Genomic DNA, 21,806 nt, shown 5'->3' with positions numbered 1-21,806 from the left:
CCCAGAGCAGACACTAGGAGTGTCCCAGAGCAGACACTAGGGGTGTCCCAGAGCAGACTCTAGGGGTGTCCCAGAGCAGACACGAGGAGTGTCCCAGAGCAGACACGAGGGGTGTCCCAGAGCAGACTCTAGGGGTGTCTCAGAGCAGACACTAGGGGTGTCACAGAGCAGACACTAGGAGTGTCCCAGAGCAGACACGAGGGGTGTCCCAGAGCAGACACGAGGGGTGTCCCAGAGCAGACTCTAGGGGTGTCCCAGAGCAGACACTAGGGGTGTCACAGAGCAGACACTAGGAGTGTCCCAGAGCAGACACGAGGGGTGTCCCAGAGCAGACACGAGGGGTGTCCCAGAGCAGACACTAGGGGTGTCCCAGAGCAGACTCTAGGGGTGTCCCAGAGCAGACTCTAGGGGTGTCTCAGAGCAGACACTAGGGGTGTCCCAGAGCAGACACTAGGAGTGTCCCAGAGCAGACTCTAGGGGTGTCTCAGAGCAGACACTAGGGGTGTCCCAGAGTAGACACTAGGAGCGTCCCAGAGCAGACTCTAGGGGTGTCCCAGAGCAGACACTAGGGGCGTCACAGAGCAGACTCTAGGAGTGTCCCAGAGCAGACACTAGGAGTGTCCCAGAGCAGACACTAGGAGTGTCCCAGAGCAGACACTAGGAGTGTCCCAGAGCAGACTCTAGGAGTGTCCCAGAGCAGACACTAGGAGTGTCCCAGAGCAGACACTAGGAGTGTCCCAGAGCAGACTCTAGGAGTGTCCCAGAGCAGACTCTAGGAGTGTCCCAGAGCAGACACTAGGAGTGTCCCAGAGCAGACACTAGGAGTGTCCCAGAGCAGACTCTAGGGGTGTCTCAGAGCAGACACTAGGAGTGTCTCAGAGCAGACACTAGGAGTGTCTCAGAGCAGACACTAGGAGTGTCCCAGAGCAGACTCTAGGGGTGTCTCAGAGCAGACACTAGGAGTGTCTCAGAGCAGACACTAGGGGTGTCTCAGAGCAGACACTAGGGGTGTCCCAGAGCAGACTCTAGGGGTGTCTCAGAGCAGACTCTAGGGGTGTCTCAGAGCAGACACAAGGGGTTTCCAGAGCAGACACGAGGGGTGTCCCAGATCAGACTCTAGGGGTGTCCCAGAGCAGACACTAGGAGTGTCTCAGTGCAGACTCTAGGGGTGTCCCAGAGCAGACTCTAGGGGTGTCCCAGAGCAGACTCTAGGGGTGTCCCAGAGCAGACACTAGGGGTGTCCCAGAGCAGACACTAGGAGTGTCCCAGAGCAGACACTAGGAGTGTCCCAGAGCAGACACTAGGGGTGTCCCAGAGCAGACTCTAGGGGTGTCCCAGAGCAGACACGAGGAGTGTCCCAGAGCAGACACGAGGGGTGTCCCAGAGCAGACTCTAGGGGTGTCCCAGAGCAGACACTAGGGGTGTCACAGAGCAGACACTAGGAGTGTCCCAGAGCAGACACGAGGGGTGTCCCAGAGCAGACACGAGGGGTGTCCCAGAGCAGACACTAGGGGTGTCCCAGAGCAGACTCTAGGGGTGTCCCAGAGCAGACTCTAGGGGTGTCTCAGAGCAGACACTAGGGGTGTCCCAGAGCAGACACTAGGAGTGTCCCAGAGCAGACTCTAGGGGTGTCTCAGAGCAGACACTAGGGGTGTCCCAGAGTAGACACTAGGAGTGTCCCAGAGCAGACTCTAGGGGTGTCCCAGAGCAGACACTAGGGGCGTCACAGAGCAGACTCTAGGGGTGTCCCAGAGTAGACACTAGGAGCGTCCCAGAGCAGACTCTAGGGGTGTCCCAGAGCAGACACTAGGGGCGTCACAGAGCAGACTCTAGGAGTGTCCCAGAGCAGACACTAGGAGTGTCCCAGAGCAGACTCTAGGGGTGTCTCAGAGCAGACACTAGGAGTGTCTCAGAGCAGACACTAGGAGTGTCTCAGAGCAGACACTAGGAGTGTCCCAGAGCAGACTCTAGGGGTGTCTCAGAGCAGACACTAGGAGTGTCTCAGAGCAGACACTAGGGGTGTCTCAGAGCAGACACTAGGGGTGTCCCAGAGCAGACTCTAGGGGTGTCTCAGAGCAGACTCTAGGGGTGTCTCAGAGCAGACACAAGGGGTTTCCAGAGCAGACACGAGGGGTGTCCCAGAGCAGACTCTAGGGGTGTCCCAGAGCAGACACTAGGGGTGTCTCAGAGCAGACACTAGGAGTGTCCCAGAGCAGACTCTAGGGGTGTCTCAGAGCAGACTCTAGGGGTGTCTCAGAGCAGACACAAGGGGTTTCCAGAGCAGACACGAGGGGTGTCCCAGATCAGACTCTAGGGGTGTCCCAGAGCAGACACTAGGAGTGTCTCAGTGCAGACTCTAGGGGTGTCCCAGAGCACACTCTAGGGGTGTCCCAGAGCAGACTCTAGGGGTGTCCCAGAGCAGACTCTAGGGGTGTCCCAGAGCAGACACTAGGGGTGTCCCAGAGCAGACTCTAGGGGTGTCCTAGAGCAGACACTAGGGGTGTCCCAGAGCAGACTCTAGGGGTGTCCCAGAGCTGACACTAGGGGTGTCCCAGAGCAGACTCTAGGGGTGTCCCAGAGCAGACTCTAGGGGTGTTCCAGAGCAGACTCTAGGGGTGTCCCAGAGCAGACTCTAGGGGTGTCCCAGAGCAGACACTAGGGGTGTCCCAGAGCAGACTCTAGGGGTGTCCCAGAGCAGACACTAGGGGTGTCCCAGAGCAGACTCTAGGGGTGTCCCAGAGCAGACACTAGGGGTGTCCTAGAGCAGACACTAGGGGGTGCCCCAAGAGAAGACACTAGGGGTGTCCTAGAGCAGACACTAGGGGTGTCCCAGAGCAGACTCTAGGGGTGTCCCAGAGCAGACTCTAGGGGTGTCCCAGAGCAGACTCTAGGGGTGTCCCAGAGCAGACTCTAGGGGTGTCCTAGAGCAGACACTAGGGGTGTCCTAGAGCAGACACTAGGGGTGTCCCAGAGCAGACTCTAGGGGTGTTCCAGAGCAGACACTAGGGGTGTTCCAGAGCAGACTCTAGGGGTGTCCCAGAGCAGACTCTATGGGTGTCCCAGAGCAGACTCTAGGGGTGTCCTAGAGCAGACTCTAGGGGTGTCCCAGAGCAGACTCTAGGGGTGTCCTAGAGCAGACTCTAGGGGTGTCCCAGAGCAGACACTAGGGGTGTCCCAGAGCAGACACTAGGGGTGTCCCAGAGCAGACTCTAGGGGTGTCCTAGACTCTAGGGGTGTTCCAGAGCAGACTCTAGGGGTGTCCCAGAGCAGACTCTAGGGGTGTCCCAGAGCAGACTCTAGGGGTGTCCCAGAGCAGACTCTAGGGGTGTCCCAGAGCAGACACTAGGAGTGTCTCAGTGCAGACTCTAGGGGTGTCCCAGAGCAGACACTAGGAGTGTCTCAGTGCAGACTCTAGGGGTGTCCCAGAGCAGACTCTAGGGGTGTCCCAGAGCAGACTCTAGGGGTGTCCCAGAGCAGACACTAGGGGTGTCCCAGAGCAGACTCTAGGGGTGTCCTAGAGCAGACACTAGGGGTGTCCCAGAGCAGACTCTAGGGGTGTCCTAGAGCAGACACTAGGGGTGTCCTAGAGCAGACTCTAGGGGTGTCCCAGAGCAGACACTAGGGGTGTCCCAGAGCAGACTCTAGGGGTGTCCCAGAGCAGACTCTAGGGGTGTTCCAGAGCAGACTCTAGGGGTGTCCCAGAGCAGACTCTAGGGATGTCCCAGAGCAGACACTAGGGGTGTCCCAGAGCAGACTCTAGGGGTGTCCCAGAGCAGACACTAGGGGTGTCCCAGAGCAGACTCTAGGGGTGTCCCAGAGCAGACACTAGGGGTGTCCTAGAGCAGACACTAGGGGGTGCCCCAAGAGAAGACACTAGGGGTGTCCTAGAGCAGACACTAGGGGTGTCCCAGAGCAGACTCTAGGGGTGTCCCAGAGCAGACTCTAGGGGTGTCCTAGAGCAGACACTAGGGGTGTCCTAGAGCAGACACTAGGGGTGTCCCAGAGCAGACTCTAGGGGTGTTCCAGAGCAGACACTAGGGGTGTTCCAGAGCAGACTCTAGGGGTGTCCCAGAGCAGACTCTAGGGGTGTCCCAGAGTAGACTCTGTGGGTGTCCCAGAGCAGACTCTAGGGGTGTCCCAGAGCAGACTCTAGGGGTGTCCCAGAGCAGACACTAGGGGTGTCCCAGAGCAGACACTAGGGGTGTCCCAGAGCAGACTCTAGGGGTGTCCCAGAGTAGACTCTAGGGGTGTTCCAGAGCAGACTCTAGGGGTGTCCCAGAGCAGACTCTAGGGGTGTCCCAGAGCAGACTCTAGGGGTGTCCCAGAGCAGACTCTAGGGGTGTCCCAGAGCAGACACTAGGGGTGTTCCAGAGCAGACACTAGGGGTGTCCCAGAGCAGACTCTAGGGGTGTCCCAGAGCAGACTCTAGGGGTGTTCCAGAGCAGACTCTAGGGGTGTCCCAGAGCAGACTCTAGGGGTGTCCCAGAGCAGACTCTAGGGGTGTCCCAGAGCAGACTCTAGGGGTGTCCCAGAGCAGACTCTAGGGGTGTTCCAGAGCAGACACCAGAGGGTGTTCCAGAGCAGACTCTAGGGGTGTTCCAGAGCAGACACTAGAGGGTGTTCCAGAGCAGACACTAGGGGGTGCCCCAAGAGAAGACACTAGAGAGTGTGCCCCAGTACAGAAACGCCAACTGGAAATGTTTCAAAAACAAGCAAAGGCCAGAGAAAGACACTGGGTCACTGGTGAAAGACATTGGATCACTAGTGAAAGACATTGGGTCACTGGTGAAAGACACTGGGTCACTAGTGAAAGACACTGGATCACTAGTGAAAGACACTGGATCACTAGTGAAAAACACTGGGTCACTAGTGAAAGACACTGGGTCAGTAGTGAAGGACACGGGGTCAGTAGTGAAGGACACGGGGTCAGTAGTGAAGGACACGGGGTCAGTAGTGAAAGACACTGGGTCAGTAGTGAAGGACACGGGGTCAGTAGTGAAGGACACGGGGTCAGTAGTGAAGGACACGGGGTCAGTAGTGAAAAACACTGGGTCAGTCGTGAAAGACACTGGGTCAGTCGTGAAAGACACTGGGTCAGTCGTGAAAGACACTGGGTCAGTAGTGAAAGACACTGGGTCAGTAGTGAAGGACACGGGGTCAGTCGTGAAAGACACTGGGTCAGTCGTGAAAGACACTGGGTCAGTCGTGAAGGATACTGGGTCAGTCGTGAAAGACACTGGGTCAGTCGTGAAAGACACTGGGTCAGTAGTGAAAGACACTGGGTCAGTCGTGAAAGACACTGGGTCAGTCGTGAAAGGCACTGGGTCAGTCGTGAAGGATACTGGGTCAGTAGTGAAGGATACTGGGTCAGTAGTGAAAGACACTGGGTCAGTCGTGAAAGACACTGGGTCAGTCGTGAAAGACACTGGGTCAGTCGTGAAGGACACGGGGTCAGTAGTGAAGGACACGGGGTCAGTAGTGAAGGACACGGGGTCAGTAGTGAAAGACACTGGGTCAGTAGTGAAGGACACGGGGTCAGTAGTGAAGGACACGGGGTCAGTAGTGAAGGACACTGGGTCAGTAGTGAAGGACACGGGGTCAGTAGTGAAAGACACTGTGTCAGTAGTGAAGGACACGGGGTCAGTAGTGAAGGACACGGGGTCAGTAGTGAAGGACACGGGGTCAGTAGTGAAGGACACGGGGTCAGTAGTGAAAGACACTGGGTCAGTAGTGAAGGACACGGGGTCAGTAGTGAAGGACACGGGGTCAGTAGTGAAGGACACGGGGTCAGTAGTGAAAGACACTGGGTCAGTAGTGAAGGACACTGGGTCAGTAGTGAAGGACACGGGGTCAGTCGTGAAAGACACTGGGTCAGTAGTGAAAGACACTGGGTCAGTAGTGAAGGACACGGGGTCAGTCGTGAAAGACACTGGGTCAGTCGTGAAAGACACTGGGTCAGTCGTGAAGGATACTGGGTCAGTCGTGAAAGACACTGGGTCAGTCGTGAAAGACACTGGGTCAGTAGTGAAAGACACTGGGTCAGTCGTGAAAGACACTGGGTCAGTCGTGAAAGGCACTGGGTCAGTCGTGAAGGATACTGGGTCAGTAGTGAAGGATACTGGGTCAGTAGTGAAAGACACTGGGTCAGTCGTGAAAGACACTGGGTCAGTCGTGAAAGACACTGGGTCAGTCGTGAAGGACACGGGGTCAGTAGTGAAGGACACGGGGTCAGTAGTGAAGGACACGGGGTCAGTAGTGAAAGACACTGGGTCAGTAGTGAAGGACACGGGGTCAGTAGTGAAGGACACGGGGTCAGTAGTGAAGGACACTGGGTCAGTAGTGAAGGACACGGGGTCAGTAGTGAAGGACACGGGGTCAGTAGTGAAGGACACGGGGTCAGTAGTGAAGGACACGGGGTCAGTAGTGAAAGACACTGGGTCAGTAGTGAAGGACACGGGGTCAGTAGTGAAGGACACGGGGTCAGTAGTGAAGGACACGGGGTCAGTAGTGAAAGACACTGGGTCAGTAGTGAAGGACACTGGGTCAGTAGTGAAGGACACGGGGTCAGTAGTGAAGGACACTGGGTCAGTAGTGAAGGACACGGGGTCAGTAGTGAAGGACACTGGGTCAGTAGTGAAAGACACTGGGTCAGTAGTGAAGGACACTGGGTCAGTAGTGAAGGACACGGGGTCAGTAGTGAAGGACACTGGGTCAGTAGTGAAGGACACGGGGTCAGTAGTGAAGGATGCTGGGTCAGTAGTGAAGGACACGGGGTCAGTAGTGAAGGACACGGGGTCAGTAGTGAAAGACACTGGGGGGGAGAGGGGATGGGCAGGGTGTGAGCACGGAGAAGTTGTTGAAATCCTAAACCACAGATTTGCAAAACAGTGTCAGGAATGAAACAGGGCACAAATTACCAGAACTGAGAAACAGCCTGACAGTGTAAGTCTTTGGACTCAGAAGGAGGGGAGTGGGTTCCAGGAGCCCAGGACAGACAAAGTCCCCAGAGCCCAAGGCCAGACAGTTTTGGCTCTGGGGGTTGTAACTTCCCTCAGCCTTATTTCCCAGACCTCCACAGACTCGGGTCATAACCCTGGAGGTTTGGGAAAGCAGCCAATGGGACTCCTGCTTTTAAAACATCGCTCAGCACGAATCATAAATAAGGAATGTCTCCGAGCAAGCATTCCCCTCTCTGAGTCTGAAAAGTTGGGCTCGAGCCCCACTCCCGATAGTCCTGGTGAGCAGAGAGGTGCCGCCCAGTAACACAGGGCACTGTGGAAGGAGGGGTAACTGAGTGACAGTGTGAGGGAGCTGGATTAACATCCAGATTAAAATAGATAAATCGCCAGGCCCGGATGAAATGTATCCCAGGCTGTTAAGAGATGCAAGGGAGGAAATAGCGGAGACTCTGACCATCATTTTCCAATCCTCCCTGGCTACATGCTTGGTGCCGGAGAATTGGAGGACTGCTAACATTGTATCGTTGTTTAAAAAGGGAGAAAGAGATAGACCGAGTAATTATAGACCAGTCAGCTTAACCTCAGTGGTGGGCAAATTACTGGAATCAATTCTAAGGGACAGTATTAATCGTCATTTAGAAAGGCACGGGTTAATCAAGGACAGTCAGCATGGATTTGTTAAGGGAAGGTCGTGTCTGACTAACTTGATTGAATTTTTTGAGGAGGTAACAAGGAGGGTCGATGAGGGTAGCGCGTTTGATGTAATCTACATGGATTTTAGCAAGGCTTTTGATAAGGTCTCACATGGCAGACTGGTCAGAAAAGTAAAAGCCCATGGGATCCAAGGGAAAGTGGCAAGTTGGATCCAAAATTGGCTCAGTGGCAGGAAGCAAAGGGTAATGGTCGATGGGTGTTTTTGCGACTGGAAGGCTGTTTCCAGTGGGGGCCCGCAAGGCTCAGAACTAGGCCCCTTGCTTTTTGTGGAATATATTAATGATTTGGACTTGAATGTGGGGGGCTTGATCAAGAAGTTTGCAGATGATCCAAAAATTGGCCGTGTGGTTGATAGTGAGGAGGAAAGCTGTAGACTGCAGGAAGATATCAATGGACTGGTCAGGTGGGCAGAAAAGTGGCAAATGGAATTCAATCCAGAGAAATGTGAGGTAATGCATTTGGGGAGAGCAAACAAGGCAAGGGAATACACAATAAATGGGGGGATACTGAGAGGTGTAGAGGAACAGAGGGACCTTGGAGTGCATGTCCACAGATCCCTGAAGGTAGCAGGACAGGTAGATAAGGTGGTTAAAAAGGCATACGGGATACTTTCCTTTATTAGCCGAGGCACAGAATATAAGAGCAGGGAGGTTATGCTAGAACCGTATAAAACACTAGTTAGGCCACAGCTTGAGTACTGCGTACAGTTCTGGTCACCACATTACAGGAAAGATGTGATTGCACTAGAGAGGGTGCAGAGGAGATTTACAAGGATGTTGCCAGGACTGGAGAATTTTAGCGATGAGGAAAGATTGGATCGGCTGGGGTTGTTTTCCTCGGAACAAAGGAGGCTGAGGGGAGATTTAATTGAGGTGTATAAAATTATGAGGGGCCGAGATAGAGTGGATAGGGAGGACCTATTTCCCTTAGTAGAGGGGTCAGTGACCAGGGGGCATAGATTTAAAGTAATTGGTAGAAGGATTAGAGGGGAGCTGAGGAGAAAGTTTTTCACCCAGAGGGCGGTGGGGGTCTGGAACTCACTGCCTGAAAGGGTGGGAGAGGCAGAAACCCTCAACTCATTTCAAAAGTACTTGGACGTGCACCTGAAATGCCGTAACCCACAGGGCTACGGACCAAATGCTGGAAAATGGGATTAAGCTGGATAGCTCTTTTTCGGCCAGCACAGACACGATGGGCTGAATGGCCTCCTTCTGTGGCGTAACTTTCGATGATTCTATCATTCTAGGATGAGTCGAGATACAGTCAGTAACACAGGGCGCTGGGGAGAGAGGGGTTACTGAGTGACAGTGTGAGGGAGAGGGATTAACATCAGTAGAGATACAGTCAGTAACACAGGGCGCTGGGGGGAGAGGGGTTACTGAGTGACAGTGTGAGGGAGAGGGATTAACGTCAGTAGAGATACAGTCAGTAACACAGGGCGCTGGGGGGAGAGGGGTTACTGAGTGACAGTGTGAGGGAGAGGGATTAACGTCAGTAGAGATACAATCAGTAACACAGGGCGCTGGGGGGAGAGGGGTTACTGAGTGACAGTGTGAGGGAGAGGGATTAACGTCAGTAGAGATACAATCAGTAACACAGGGCGCTGGGGGGAGAGGGGTTACTGAGTGACAGTGTGAGGGAGAGGGATTAACATCAGTCGAGATACAGTCAGTAACACAGGGCCTGCTTTGTTGGGGGGAGAGGGGTTACTGAGCCTGTCAGCTATCTGGGCAAACTCTGAGACTCTCAATGCTTTGTTTTAAGAATCATGTTAAAATTGAAAGCTTTGCAAACCAGGTCACTGCTGTCAAACGGACTGGGTGGAGCTATAGACGGCTGCCGGGTTTTACCCTCAACCCTTCGGGCCGTCTGGAATGCTCCTTCCAGAGTTTAACTCTTCCCAAAAATTTCACTTCTGCCCATCTTACCTGCTTTGCGATGACTTCCTTCGCCACTCCCCCGCCCCTGTCCTACAATACCACCCCATCTGCACGTGCAGCCTGCGCAGTGATTGTCGGACTGCTATTCGGCCACGGAGGGCATCGCCGGACTTGCTATTCGGCCACGGAGGGCATCGCAGCCGAGCCCCACCCTTGCGACTCGCTCACAGTCAGCCACTGACTTCCTGGCCCTCACAGCCAGCTATTGACGTGCAGGGTGAGGACTGGATTTGCTGGTTACTGGGATTCTCCGCGGGCTCTGTTTACCCAGGACAGGTGCCAGAGAGAATGCCCGGGCGGTTAGGGAAGGTTTATGACGGGCCTGCGGAACCTGTTCTTTTGTTTTGCCTTCGATTCGGCGCTGTCCCAGATTCTGAGGCTTTTGCATCAGTGTACTCCCGCACCTGGACTGTGCAGAGGTAGCTGGTCGCAACAGAGAGAGGGAGAGAGAGAGAGAGAGAGAAACGGGGAGACAGAAGCAGACAGCAGAGAAAGAAAGGCAGATGGTGAGGGAGAGAGACTGACAGAGAGAGAGAGAAAGGAGAAACAGATAGAGAGAGGAGAAACAGAGACAGAGGAGAAACAGAGAGAGAGAGAGGAGAAACAGAGAGAGAGAGAGGAGAAACAGAGAGAGAGAGAGAGGAGAAACAGAGAGAGAGAGAGGAGAAACAGAGAGAGAGAGGAGAAATGGAGCGAGAGAGAAGCAGAGAGAGACAGAGGAGAAACAGAGAGAGACAGAGGAGAAACAGAGAGAGAGAGAGGAGAAACAGAGAGAGAGAGAGGAGAAACAGAGAGAGAGAGAGGAGAAACAGAGAGAGAGAGGAGAAACAGAGAGCAGAAACAGAGAGTGAGAGGAGAAACAGAGAGTGGAGAAACGGAGAGGAGAAACAGAGAGAGGAGAAATAGAGAGAGAGGAGAAATAGAGAGAGGAGAAATAGAGAGAGAGGAGAAAGAGAGAGAGGAGAAATAGAGAGAGAGGAGAAATAGAGAGAGGAGAAATAGAGAGAGAGGAGAAATAGAGAGAGAGGAGAAATAGAGAGAGAGGAGAAATAGAGAGAGAGGAGAAATAGAGAGAGAGGAGAAATAGAGAGAGAGGAGAAAGAGAGAGAGGAGAAATAGAGAGAGAGGAGAAATAGAGAGAGAGGAGAAAGAGAGAGAGGAGAAATAGAGAGAGAGGAGAAAGAGAGAGAGGAGAAATAGAGAGAGAGGAGAAAGAGAGAGAGGAGAAATAGAGAGAGAGGAGAAATAGAGAGAGAGGAGAAAGAGAGAGAGAGGAGAAATAGAGAGAGAGGAGAAATAGAGAGAGAGGAGAAATAGAGAGAGAGGAGAAATAGAGAGAGAGGAGAAAGAGAGAGAGGAGAAATAGAGAGAGAGGAGAGAGAGAGAGGAGAAATAGAGAGAGAGGAGAAAGAGAGAGAGGAGAAATAGAGAGAGAGGAGAAATAGAGAGCGAGGAGAAACAGAGAGGAGAAACAGAGAGAGAGGAGAAACAGAGAGGAGAAACAGAGAGGGGAGAAATAGAGAGAGAGGAGAAACAGAGAGGAGAAACAGAGAGAGAGGAGAAACAGAGAGGAGAAACAGAGAGGGGAGAAATAGAGAGAGAGGAGAAAGAGAGAGGAGAAACAGAGAGAGTGGAGAAATAGAGAGAGAGGAGAAACAGAGAGTGGAGAAATAGAGAGAGAGGAGAAACAGAGAGGGGAGAAATAGAGAGAGAGGAGAAAGAGAGAGTGGAGAAATAGAGAGAGAGGAGAAAGAGAGAGGAGAAACAGAGAGAGTGGAGAAATAGAGAGAGAGGAGAAACAGAGAGTGGAGAAATAGAGAGAGAGGAGAAAGAGAGAGGAGAAACAGAGAGTGGAGAAATAGAGAGAGAGGAGAAACAGAGAGAGAGGAGAAATAGAGAGAGAGGAGAAATAGAGAGAGAGGAGAAAGAGAGAGGAGAAACAGAGAGAGTGGAGAAATAGAGAGAGAGGAGAAACAGAGAGAGAGGAGAAATAGAGAGAGAGGAGAAAGAGAGAGGAGAAACAGAGAGAGTGGAGAAATAGAGAGAGAGGAGAAACAGAGAGTGGAGAAATAGAGAGAGAGGAGAAAGAGAGAGGAGAAACAGAGAGAGTGGAGAAATAGAGAGAGAGGAGAAACAGAGAGTGGAGAAATAGAGAGAGAGGAGAAAGAGAGAGGAGAAACAGAGAGTGGAGAAATAGAGAGAGAGGAGAAACAGAGAGAGAGGAGAAATAGAGAGAGAGGAGAAACAGAGAGTGGAGAAATAGAGAGAGAGGAGAAACAGAGAGAGAGGAGAAATAGAGAGAGAGGAGAAACAGAGAGTGAGGAGAGAAACAGACGGCAGAGCAAATATATTCAAATGAACTTCTAGAGAAAAATGTTTCAGAGATAAGATTTAATAATCGCAGCAACCAATCTCTTTCCCAAGTCTAAAATAACCCTGGGACTGAGGAGATCTTTTTTCTTGAGACAAGGGAAGTTTCTGATGGAGAAAGGAGCCCTTTCTTATTTCAAACACTCCCAGGGCAGGTACAGGGTTAGATACAGAGTAAAGCTCCCTCTACACTGTCCCATCAAACACTCCCAGGGCAGGTACAGGGGGTTAGATACAGAGTAAAGCTCCCTCTACACTGTCCCATCAAACACTCCCAGGGCAGGTTCAGCACGGGTTAGATACAGAGTAAAGCTCCCTCTACACTGTCCCATCAAACACTCCCAGGGCAGGTACAGGGTTAGATACAGAGTAAAGCTCCCTCTACACTGTCCCATCAAACACTCCCAGGGCAGGTACAGGGTTAAATACAGAGTAAAGCTCCCTCTACACTGTCCCATCAAACACTCCCAGGGCAGGTACAGGGTTAGATACAGAGTAAAGCTCCCTCTACACTGTCCCATCAGACACTCCCAGGGCAGGTACAGGGTTAGATACAGAGTAAAGCTCCCTCTACACTGTCCCATCAAACACTCCCAGGGCAGGTACAGGGTTAGATACAGAGTAAAGCTCCCTCGACACTGTCCCATCAAACACTCCCAGGGCAGGTACAGGGTTAGATACAGAGTAAAGCTCCCTCGACACTGTCCCATCAAACACTCCCAGTTGATTTGAAATGATTCACCTCTTGGCCATTTGCAGTTTGGGTTTCTGTCACCCCATGCACCAGCAGCTCTGTGTCAGGACGGGCAGGCCCAGCACCACACCACAGATCTGCTGCTGGTTAGAGGCCTCGGTTTTCTGCTCTTTCTTTCCCACTGTTTTTACCTCTTGCACAAATAAATCGAGGGTCACTAGGTGGTTGCTGTGGAAACTGCGGTGTCACCTCAATGGCCGTGCACTCAATTGCCGCTATCATTCCCTCCCCTCTGACCCAGAAGGTCGTCGGTTCGAGCCCCCACTCCAGAGACTCGAGCCCCATTATCCAGGCCGACACTCCCGGTGCCAGTACTGAGGGAGTGCCGCACTGTCGGAGGTGCCGTCTTTCGGATGAGACGTTAAACCGAGGCCCCGTCTGCCCCTCTCAGGTGGATGTAAAAGATCCCACGGCCACTATTGGAAGAAGAGCAGGGGGGAGTTCTCCCCGGGTGTCCTGGGGGCCGATATTTATCCCTCAACCAACATCACTAAAAAACAGATGATCCGGTCATTTATCTCATTGCTGTTTGTGGGATCTTGCTGTGCGCAAATTGGCTGCCGCGTTTCCTACATTACAACAGTGACTACACTTCAAAGGTACTTAATTCGCTGTAAAGCGCTTTGGGATGTCCTGAGGTCGTGAAAGGCGCTATATAAATGCAAATCTTTCTTTATTTTGGCTGCCTCTTGCAGTCAGCTTGATTTGTGTTCCCAGTTTCAAAGCCTTCCTCGAGAATAGTGGCTGTGGGATCTTTTACATCCACCCGAGAGGGGCAGACAGGGCCTCTGTTTAACGTCTCACCCGAAAGACGGCACCTCCGACAGTGCAGCACTCCCTCGGTCGATAAACCCTCAGGGGATAACCTCGTTGCTCTGGAAGGTTTTATTGGTGACGCTGGGTCTTTAAACGCTGGTTATTTACTTCTTGCACCTGGCTCTGTTAATCTTCCGACAGCTAACACACGTCCTGGGAGAATTGCTCAAGGTCCCTCGAGAATCAGCGACGGAGGGGGAAGTTTATTTTTGAGTAAAGGGGAAGTACGGAACGAGATCGATTGAGGACAGCCTGGAGTTTCCTCAGTGTCAGCAGGAGGGTTCCTGCACAGGCCTCGCCTCTGCCTGCGAGGTTTGAGGGGGCGGAGGAGAGGGGGACATTCTGTATCCTGACCCCTTCCCAAGGCACGAGGCAGCTTGCGACTCGACCTGGGGTGTGGCGCCGGGCAAAAAGGAGGAACGGCAAGTCGTAGAATCACACAGCAGAGGAAAGAGGCCGCTCGGCCCATCGTGCCTGTGCCGGCTCTTTGAAAGAGCTCTCCAATTAGGCCCTCTGCCTCCCCCACCTCAAACCTTGCTCTTTCCCCATTAGCCCTGCAGGTTTTTTTTTTCCTTTTCAAGTCTTTATCCAATTCCCCTTTTGAAAGTTATTATTGAATCTGCTTCCACCGCCCTTTCAGGCAGCGCATTCCAGATCATCACAACTCGCTGCGTTAAAAAAACATTCTCCTCGTCTCCCTCCCTCTGGTTTATCTTAAATATAACAAACAAGAGGCAGTGAGGGGTTTAAACAAGGCCGGAGAGTTATCAGCTAAGAGTTAATTCAAGCGTCACGGTGATCCCGAGGGGAGGGGGAGGGGTACAGTTCATCGCCGTCATGACAACCAATGCCAATCTTCTGCCCACGTCCCCCCTTGTCCCTGACTCTAACCCTCCACCCCAGTCCTCGCCCCCCACCCCCCACATCTCAAAACGGATCCCCCTTCAGCACCTGACCACCAGTCACGTGCGGGCAGCGAGTGTTTCGCGGGGCTATTCGACTGCCGGAGGCGTCGCAACCCCGACCCGATCGCGCCCTCGCCCCGACGCGCACGCGCGCGCGCGCTACCCTTCCTTGTCTATTTAGCCTGGGCCTCGTGCTTCCTGATCGTTATCCGGCGAGCTCTACCGGCTTATCAGGCGAGGACGGCGTGGTGCTTCCCGCGGTCGAATAGCCGCCCCCTCTCCCCTTCCCCCTCGCCGCCCCCCCCCCCCCCCCCCCCCCCGCCACCCTCACTTCCCACCCACCCCGACTCTCGCCCTCTGGGCCCGGCCTGGAAGAACGGTCACTTGGGGTGAGGTACCTGAGGGCGTACAATGCTCATATACCCAGCGAGAGGCAGCGCCCTCGGGACAGGAGCAAAGGGTTTGGTTGGAAATCAAGGGAAGGGGAGGAACAGGCAGGAGGAACGGGCAGGCAGTAGAATAAACAATAAATGCGTCATAAATTACCAAAATAAAATAAGAGAACCCTGGGGGTGTATGTACACAAATCTTTGAAGGTGACAGGACAGGTTGAGGAGGCTGTTAAAAAGCATCTGGGATCCTGGGCTTTATAAATCGAGGCGTAGAGTACAAAAGCAAGGAAGTTATGCTGAACCTTTATAAATCACTGGTTAGGCCTCAGCTGGAGTATTGTGTTCTATTCTGGGCTCCACACTTTAGGAAGGATGTCAAGGCCTTGGAGAGGGTGCAGAGGAGATTTACTAGAATGGGACCAGGGATGAGGGACTTCAGTTATGTGGAGAGACTGGAGAAGCTGGGATTGTTCTCCTTAGAGCAGAGAAGGTTAAGGGGAGATTTAATCGAGGTGTTCAAAATCATGAGGGGTTTTGATAGAGTAAATAAGGAGAAACTGTTTCCAGTGGCAGAAGGTGACCAGAGGACACAGATTTAAGATAAAAGAACCAGAGGGGGGGAGATGAGAATTTTTTTTACGCAGCGAGTTGTGATGATCTGGAATGCGCTGCCTGAAAGGGCGGTGGAAGCAGATTCAGTAATAACTTTCAAAAGGGGAATTGGAGAAATACTTGAAAAGGGAAAATTTGCGAGGGGAGTGGGACTAATTGGAGAGCTCTTTCAAAGAGCCAGCACGGGCACGATGGGCTGAACGGCCTCCTTCTGTGCCGTATCGTTCTATGTATTTCAGGATGAGATAATGGCGGTCATTCAACCACAGGTTGCACGCGCGTTCCTGTCTTGTGGTCGAAGATGTCTATATGATCCCGTTAAACGTCCAGTGACGTCGAAGTGACATGTGGCCTGTAGCTATTTCTAATTCGAGGGCTGGTTGCCGTTGGTGACAGAGAGCCCAAGAGGTGCCCGAAGGAGGCTCCCACCTATCCAGGGAGGGCAAGGAGCCACATCCCAAGGATTGTCAACTCAACTAGGAAACAGCAAGGGCCAAGAAAGAGGAGGTACAGTCCAAGAGTAGGCCTACGGTTCCCCTCACACCCAGGAATGGACCTGAGCACCTTCCCGTATGTATCCCTAGCTCTGTTGGTCCTATCATCCTGCTGAAGGCCAGTCCAATAGTCGGAGAGAATGCTCTGAGAGTTGGGACAACAGCTGGCGGATGGTGTTCCCCGGAGGCTGGGTTATGGGACCACGGCCTCACAGCTCCAGGGCTCGGGGCCCACCATGGTTCGGTGGGCCATACCTCCAACTGGAGGCCCTGCGGTCCCATGGGGTAGGGTATGTGTGTGCCCAGGGTGTGGGCGGGAGGATGTTGGCACTGCCCTCCCACATCTTATGGGGAGTTCCCTCGGTCGTGAGAGGTCCGCATGTCTTTCCGGGAGGGGTCGGGGGGTGAGAGAGCGGACGCTAGTGAGAGAACAGAAACTCTACCTGTGTGGGTTTCTCCGTACGTTTGGGTTTTTGGAGATTCCGAAATATGGTGATGGCCAAAGGAAAATGGCGTAGATTATTTCGAAGTTCTGTGCTTGGAGGTGCACCAGCATCTTCACAGGGGGTAGAAACTAACCCTAACCCTTCACCTTTACCCTACAACCCTCCGAGATCTCTGCGCTCCTCCAATTCTGGCCTCTTGCGCATTCCCCGATTCCCATCGCTCCACCATTGGCGGCCGTGCCTTCAGCTGCCTGGGCCCCTAAGCTCTGGAATTCCCTCCCTAAACATCTCCGCCTCTCTCTCCTCCTTTAAGACGCTCCTTAAAACCTACCTCTTTGACCAAGCTTTTGGTCACCTGTCCTAATATCACCTTATGTGGCTCGGTGCCAAATTCTGACTGATAATCGCTCCTGTGAAGCCCTTGGGATATTCTACTATCTTAAAGGCGCTATATAAATGCAAATTGTTGCTGTTGTCTAGAACACAAACAACCGAAAAGTAGGATATTCCCCTGTTCCTTGCCTTGAGGGATAAATATTGGCCGTGCAGCACTCCCAGTGCCAGTACCGGGGGAGTGCCGCACTGTCGGAGGTGCCGTCTTTCGGATGAGGCGTTAAACCGAGGCCCCGTCTGCCCCTCTCAGGTGGATGTAAAAGATCCCACGGCCACTATTGGAAGAAGAGCATGGGGGAGTTCTCCCCAGGTGTCCTGGGGCCAATATTTATCCCTCAACCAACATCACTAAAAAAAAAACAGATGGCCTGGTCATTATCACATTGCTGTTTGTGGGATCTTGCTGTGCGCAAATTGGCTGCTGCGTTTCCTACATCACAACAGTGACTGCACTTCGAAAAAAGTACTTCATTGGCTGTAAAGCGCTTTGGGACATCCTGAAAGGCGCTATATAAATGCGAGTCTTTCTTTTTAAGTGCACATTAATGACATGGGTTTTCAAGATGGGATCTCGGGGACAGATCCCATGGGATTTTTGGCACTCAACTGTTTGATAATTTTGTTAAATATGATATATATATATGACGGAGAGAGAGAGAGAAAGTTAAAAGCATTATTTTTATATATATATATTGTTTTTTAGAAAAACTTAATAGCAGATCATATCAGTAATATAAAAATGCAATTTTCCTTCAGACAGCTGACAAGGTCTTTTGAAAGTTAGGACCCGGGTAATCTTGTCCCTGGGCGTGTACATTATTTCCAGACCCCCTCCCTCTTCCCCTTCTCCCCCTCCCCCCTCCCCCTCATCGTCAAAGTTTGGAAACGATCTCTCACCTTTCTCAGATGGCCCCTTTTCCCCGGCTTGTCTTTCTCTCTCTGCTCCTCCTCGCTGAACACATTGTCCTCGGACTCAGCGGACGAGTAGTTGAGGGACGAGGCGGAGGAGGAGGATGCTCTTCGGTCCGAGGACCTGCAACGTCTCTCCTTCAGCTCGCTGGCCGCCTGCGCCTCGCGGGGGACCGTGGAGGCTGGGTCCCACTGCTGGTCCTCGGGTCGCCTCTCCCCGCTTGCCTGGACCTCGCCTCCATTTCCCAGATCTGGATCCATGGAACCGTGGGCCTTGTGGAGATCACTGGCCAACAGCTGATGGGCAATGGCCAGGGATGGACTATCACCTTGAATGCTCCCCTCTTGCACCACCTCCAGATCTCCGCCGGTCTGCTTGGCACCATCTGCTTCCTGGTCCGTTGACTGGTGGCCCACTCTTCCTCCTTCCAGCTCAGGAGAGGACCAGACTCCATCCATGCCTGTAGACCTACCCCAGAACGTTGCTTTGCACCACCCCCCTGACCTCAAAAAAAAAAGCCACGCAGAGTCGTGCGATGTAATTCAAGCTTGTGTGGGGAAGAGCATTGCAGGAGTAGCTTAGATCTTCTTAGACCTCTTTGCTATGTCCTCAAACCCACTGCCGGCTGCTCCATCTGGGCCCCCCAACAGATGACAGAAAGCACCTCTCTCGCTGAGCCACCTCCAGTGGATTTTAACAATAGAGAAACAAGCTTACCATCCAAGGGTTAAGGCAGCTCAGAGTCCAATTGGGCTTCCGTGGTGAGTCTGGATCGGTGGCCGAGGGAGCTAGTCGGCTTTTTTTTTTTGGAGTGGCTCTTTCTTTGTTCGTTCAGCTGCTGTGCAAGGACAGGAAGACACTTGATGATGTAGACCTCATCACCGAGTGTCTACCACCGGGTATTTTCCATGAATTTGACAAGTCGGCTTTGAAAGGCTCGCAACTTTGCCTGTGTCAATAGCCCCTGTGCTTGGTCACATAGCGCCCTCAAGCCCTCTGTAAAAAACATTGCAGTTTGCTGTTACACAAAGACAGAAAGATTTGCATTTCTACAGCGCCTTTCACAACCTCAGGGCGTCCCAAAGCGCTTCTCGGCCAATGAAGCGATTCTGAAGCGTGGTCACTGTTGCAATATGGGAAACTTGGCGGCCAATTTGCGCACAGCAAGATCCCGCAAACAGTAGCGTGATAACTGACCGGGTAATTCTGTTTTGGTGATGTCGGCTGAGGGCTAACTATTGGCCAGGACGCCGGAGAGAACTGGTAGAAGCACAGGAAGGAGGCCATTCGGCCCATTGTGTCCCGTGCCGGCCGAAAAAGAGCCACCCAGCTTAATCCCACTTTCCAGCACTTGGTCCGTAGCCCTGTGGGTTACGGCACTTCAAGTGCACATTCAAGTACTTTTTAAATGAGTTGAGGGTTTCTGCCTCTTCCGCCCTTTCAGGCAGTGAGTTCCAGACCCCCACCACCCTCTGGGTGAAAATATTTCTCCTCAGCTCCCCTCTAATCCTTCTACCAATTACTTTAAATCTATGCCCCCTGGTTATTGATCTCTCTGCTAAGGGAAATACATCATCCCTATCCACTCTGTCTAGGCCCCTCATAATTTTATACACCTCAATTAAATCTCCCCTCAGCCTCCTCTGTTCCAAAGAAAACAACCCCAGCCTATCCAATCCTTCCTCATCGCTAAAATTCTCCAGTCCTGGCAACATCCTCGTAAATCTCCTCTGTACCCTCTCTAGTGCAATCACATCTTTCCTGTAGTGTGGTGACCAGAACTGTACGCAGTACTCTAACTGTGGCCTAACTAGTGTTTTATACAGTTCCAGCATAACCTCCCTGCTCTTATATTCTGTGCCTCGGCTAATAAAGGAAAGTATTCCATATGGCTTTTTAACCACCTTATCTACCTGTCTTGCTACCTTCAGGGATCTGTGGACATGCACTCCAAGGTCCCTCTGTTCCTCTACACCTCTCAGTATCCTCCCATTTATTGTGTACTCCCTTGCCTTGTTTGCCCTCCCCCAATGCATTACCTCACACTTCTCCGGATTGAATTCCATTTGCCACTTTTCTGCCCATCTGACCAGCCCATTGATATCTTCCTGCAGTCTGCAGCTTTCCTCCTCACTATCAACCACACGGCCAATTTTTGTATCATCTGCAAACTTCCTAATCATGCCCCCCCTACGTTTAAGTCCAAATCATTGATAAATACCAGAAAAAGCAAGGGACCTGGTACTGAGCCTTGCGGGACCCCACTGGGAGGAGGCTCGTGTGGAGCATAAACACCGGCATAGACCTGTTGGGCCGAATGGCCTGTTTCTGTCCTGTAAATTCTACGTAAGTATCAAAACTGGACTCCTGAGGGAAGGGGCAAGAAAGGGAGACCCTCAGTGCCAGAATTGTCACACGGTCCTTACTCCCATTAGGAGGGGCCTCTAGTGTTCAATATGCAAGTACAATACATAGCATCCACCATTGGGTGTCAGCCCTGACTCAGTGGGTGTCTCTCTCTCTCGCCTCTGAGGCAGAAGGTCGAGGGTTCGAGCCCCACTTCAGAGCCCATAATCCAGGCCGACACTCCCAGTGCCAGTGCTGAGGGAGCGCTGCACTGTCGGAGGTGCCGTCTTTCGGATGAGACGTTAAACCGTGGCCCCGTCTGCCCCTCTCGGGTGGATGTAAAAGATCCCACGGCCACTATTGGAAGAAGAGCAGGGGGCATTGTAGTTAAGGAGGAGGAGTGTGAAATATTGGATTGGATAAACATAGTGAGAGAGGGAGTATTAAGGGGTTTAGCATCTTTGAAAGCAGATAAATCACCAGGCCTGGATGAAATGTATCCCAGGCTATTAAGGGAAGCAGCTGAGGCTCTGACCATCATTTTCCAATCCTCTCTGGCTACAGACGTAGTCCCAGAGGACTGGAGGATGCTAACGTTGTTTAAAAAGGGAGAAAGGGACCGAGTAATTATAGGCCAGTCAGCCTTCCAATCACAAAAACACCCATCGACCATTACCCTTTGCTTCCTGCCACTGAGCCAATTTTGGATCCAAGTAACCACTTTCCCTTGGATCCCATGGGCTTTTACTTTTCTGGCCAGTCTGCCATGCGGGACCTTGTCAAAAGCCTTGCTAAAATCCGTGTAGATTACATCAAACGCGTTACCCTCATCGATCCTCCTTATTACCTCCTCAAAAAATTCAATCAAGTTAGTCAGACACGACCTTCCCTTAACAAATCCATGCTGACTGTCCTTGATTAACCCGTGCCTTTCTAAATGACCATTAATACTGTCTATCAGAATTTTTTCCAATAATTTTCCCACCACTGAGGTTAGGCTGATTGGCCTGTAATTACTCGGTCTATCCCTTTCTCCCCTTTTTAAACAAGGGTACAACATTAGCAGTCCTCCAGTCCTCCGGCACCACATCTGTAGCCAGAGAAGATTGGAAAATGATGGTCAGAGCCTCAGCTGCTTCCCTTAACAGCCTGGGATACATTTCATCCAGGCCTGGTGATTTATCTGCTTTCAAAGACGCTAAACCCATTAATACTTCCTCTCTCACTATGTTTATCCCATCCAATATTTCACACTCCTCCTCCTTAACTACAATGTGCCCTGCTCTTCTTCCAAAAGCGACCGTGGGATCTTTTACGTCCACCTGAGAGGGGCAGACGGGGCCTCGGTTTAACGTCTCATCCGAAAGACGGCACCTCCGACAGTGCAGCACTGGCACTGGGAGTGTCGGCCTGGATTATGGGGCTCAAGTCTCTGAACCCTCGACCTGAAGTGGGGCTCGAACCCTCGACCTCCTGCTTCAGGGGCAGGAGAGAGAGACACCCATTGATTCAGGGCTGACACCCAATGGTGGATGCTATGTATTGTACTTGCATATTGCAAGTTGAACACTAGAGGCCCCTCCTGATGGGAGTAAGCACCGTGTGACAATTCTGGCACTGAGGGTCTCCCTTTCTTGCCCTTCCCTCATGAATCCAGGAGTCCATTTTTGATACTTACATAGCATTTACAGGACAGACACAGGCCATTCGGCCCAACTGGTCCATGCTGGTGTATACGCTCCACACGAGCCTCTT

At 52.3% G+C, this 21,806-nt stretch overlaps 1 protein-coding gene across 2 annotated transcripts in view; it reads right to left on the bottom strand.

Moving 5' to 3' along the window:
• Nucleotides 1–18,618, bottom strand: part of LOC137306480 (inositol-trisphosphate 3-kinase B-like) — a 45,215-nt gene extending 26,597 nt beyond the window's left edge. For both annotated transcript variants that reach the window (XM_067975738.1, XM_067975739.1), the window contains exon 1: nt 17,693–18,618. In XM_067975738.1, the coding sequence (XP_067831839.1) occupies nt 17,693–18,163 (471 nt within the window). In that variant the 5' untranslated portion in view covers nt 18,164–18,618. The remainder of the gene's footprint in view (nt 1–17,692) is intronic.
• Between the last annotated feature and the right edge of the window lie 3,188 nt (nt 18,619–21,806).

The sequence above is a fragment of the Heptranchias perlo genome, chromosome 43 (assembly GCF_035084215.1).
Source record: "Heptranchias perlo isolate sHepPer1 chromosome 43, sHepPer1.hap1, whole genome shotgun sequence".
NCBI classification, from domain to species: Eukaryota; Metazoa; Chordata; class Chondrichthyes; order Hexanchiformes; family Hexanchidae; genus Heptranchias; species Heptranchias perlo.
Note: the sequence above shows the minus strand (reverse complement) of the source record. Positions and strands in the feature narration are given on the sequence as shown.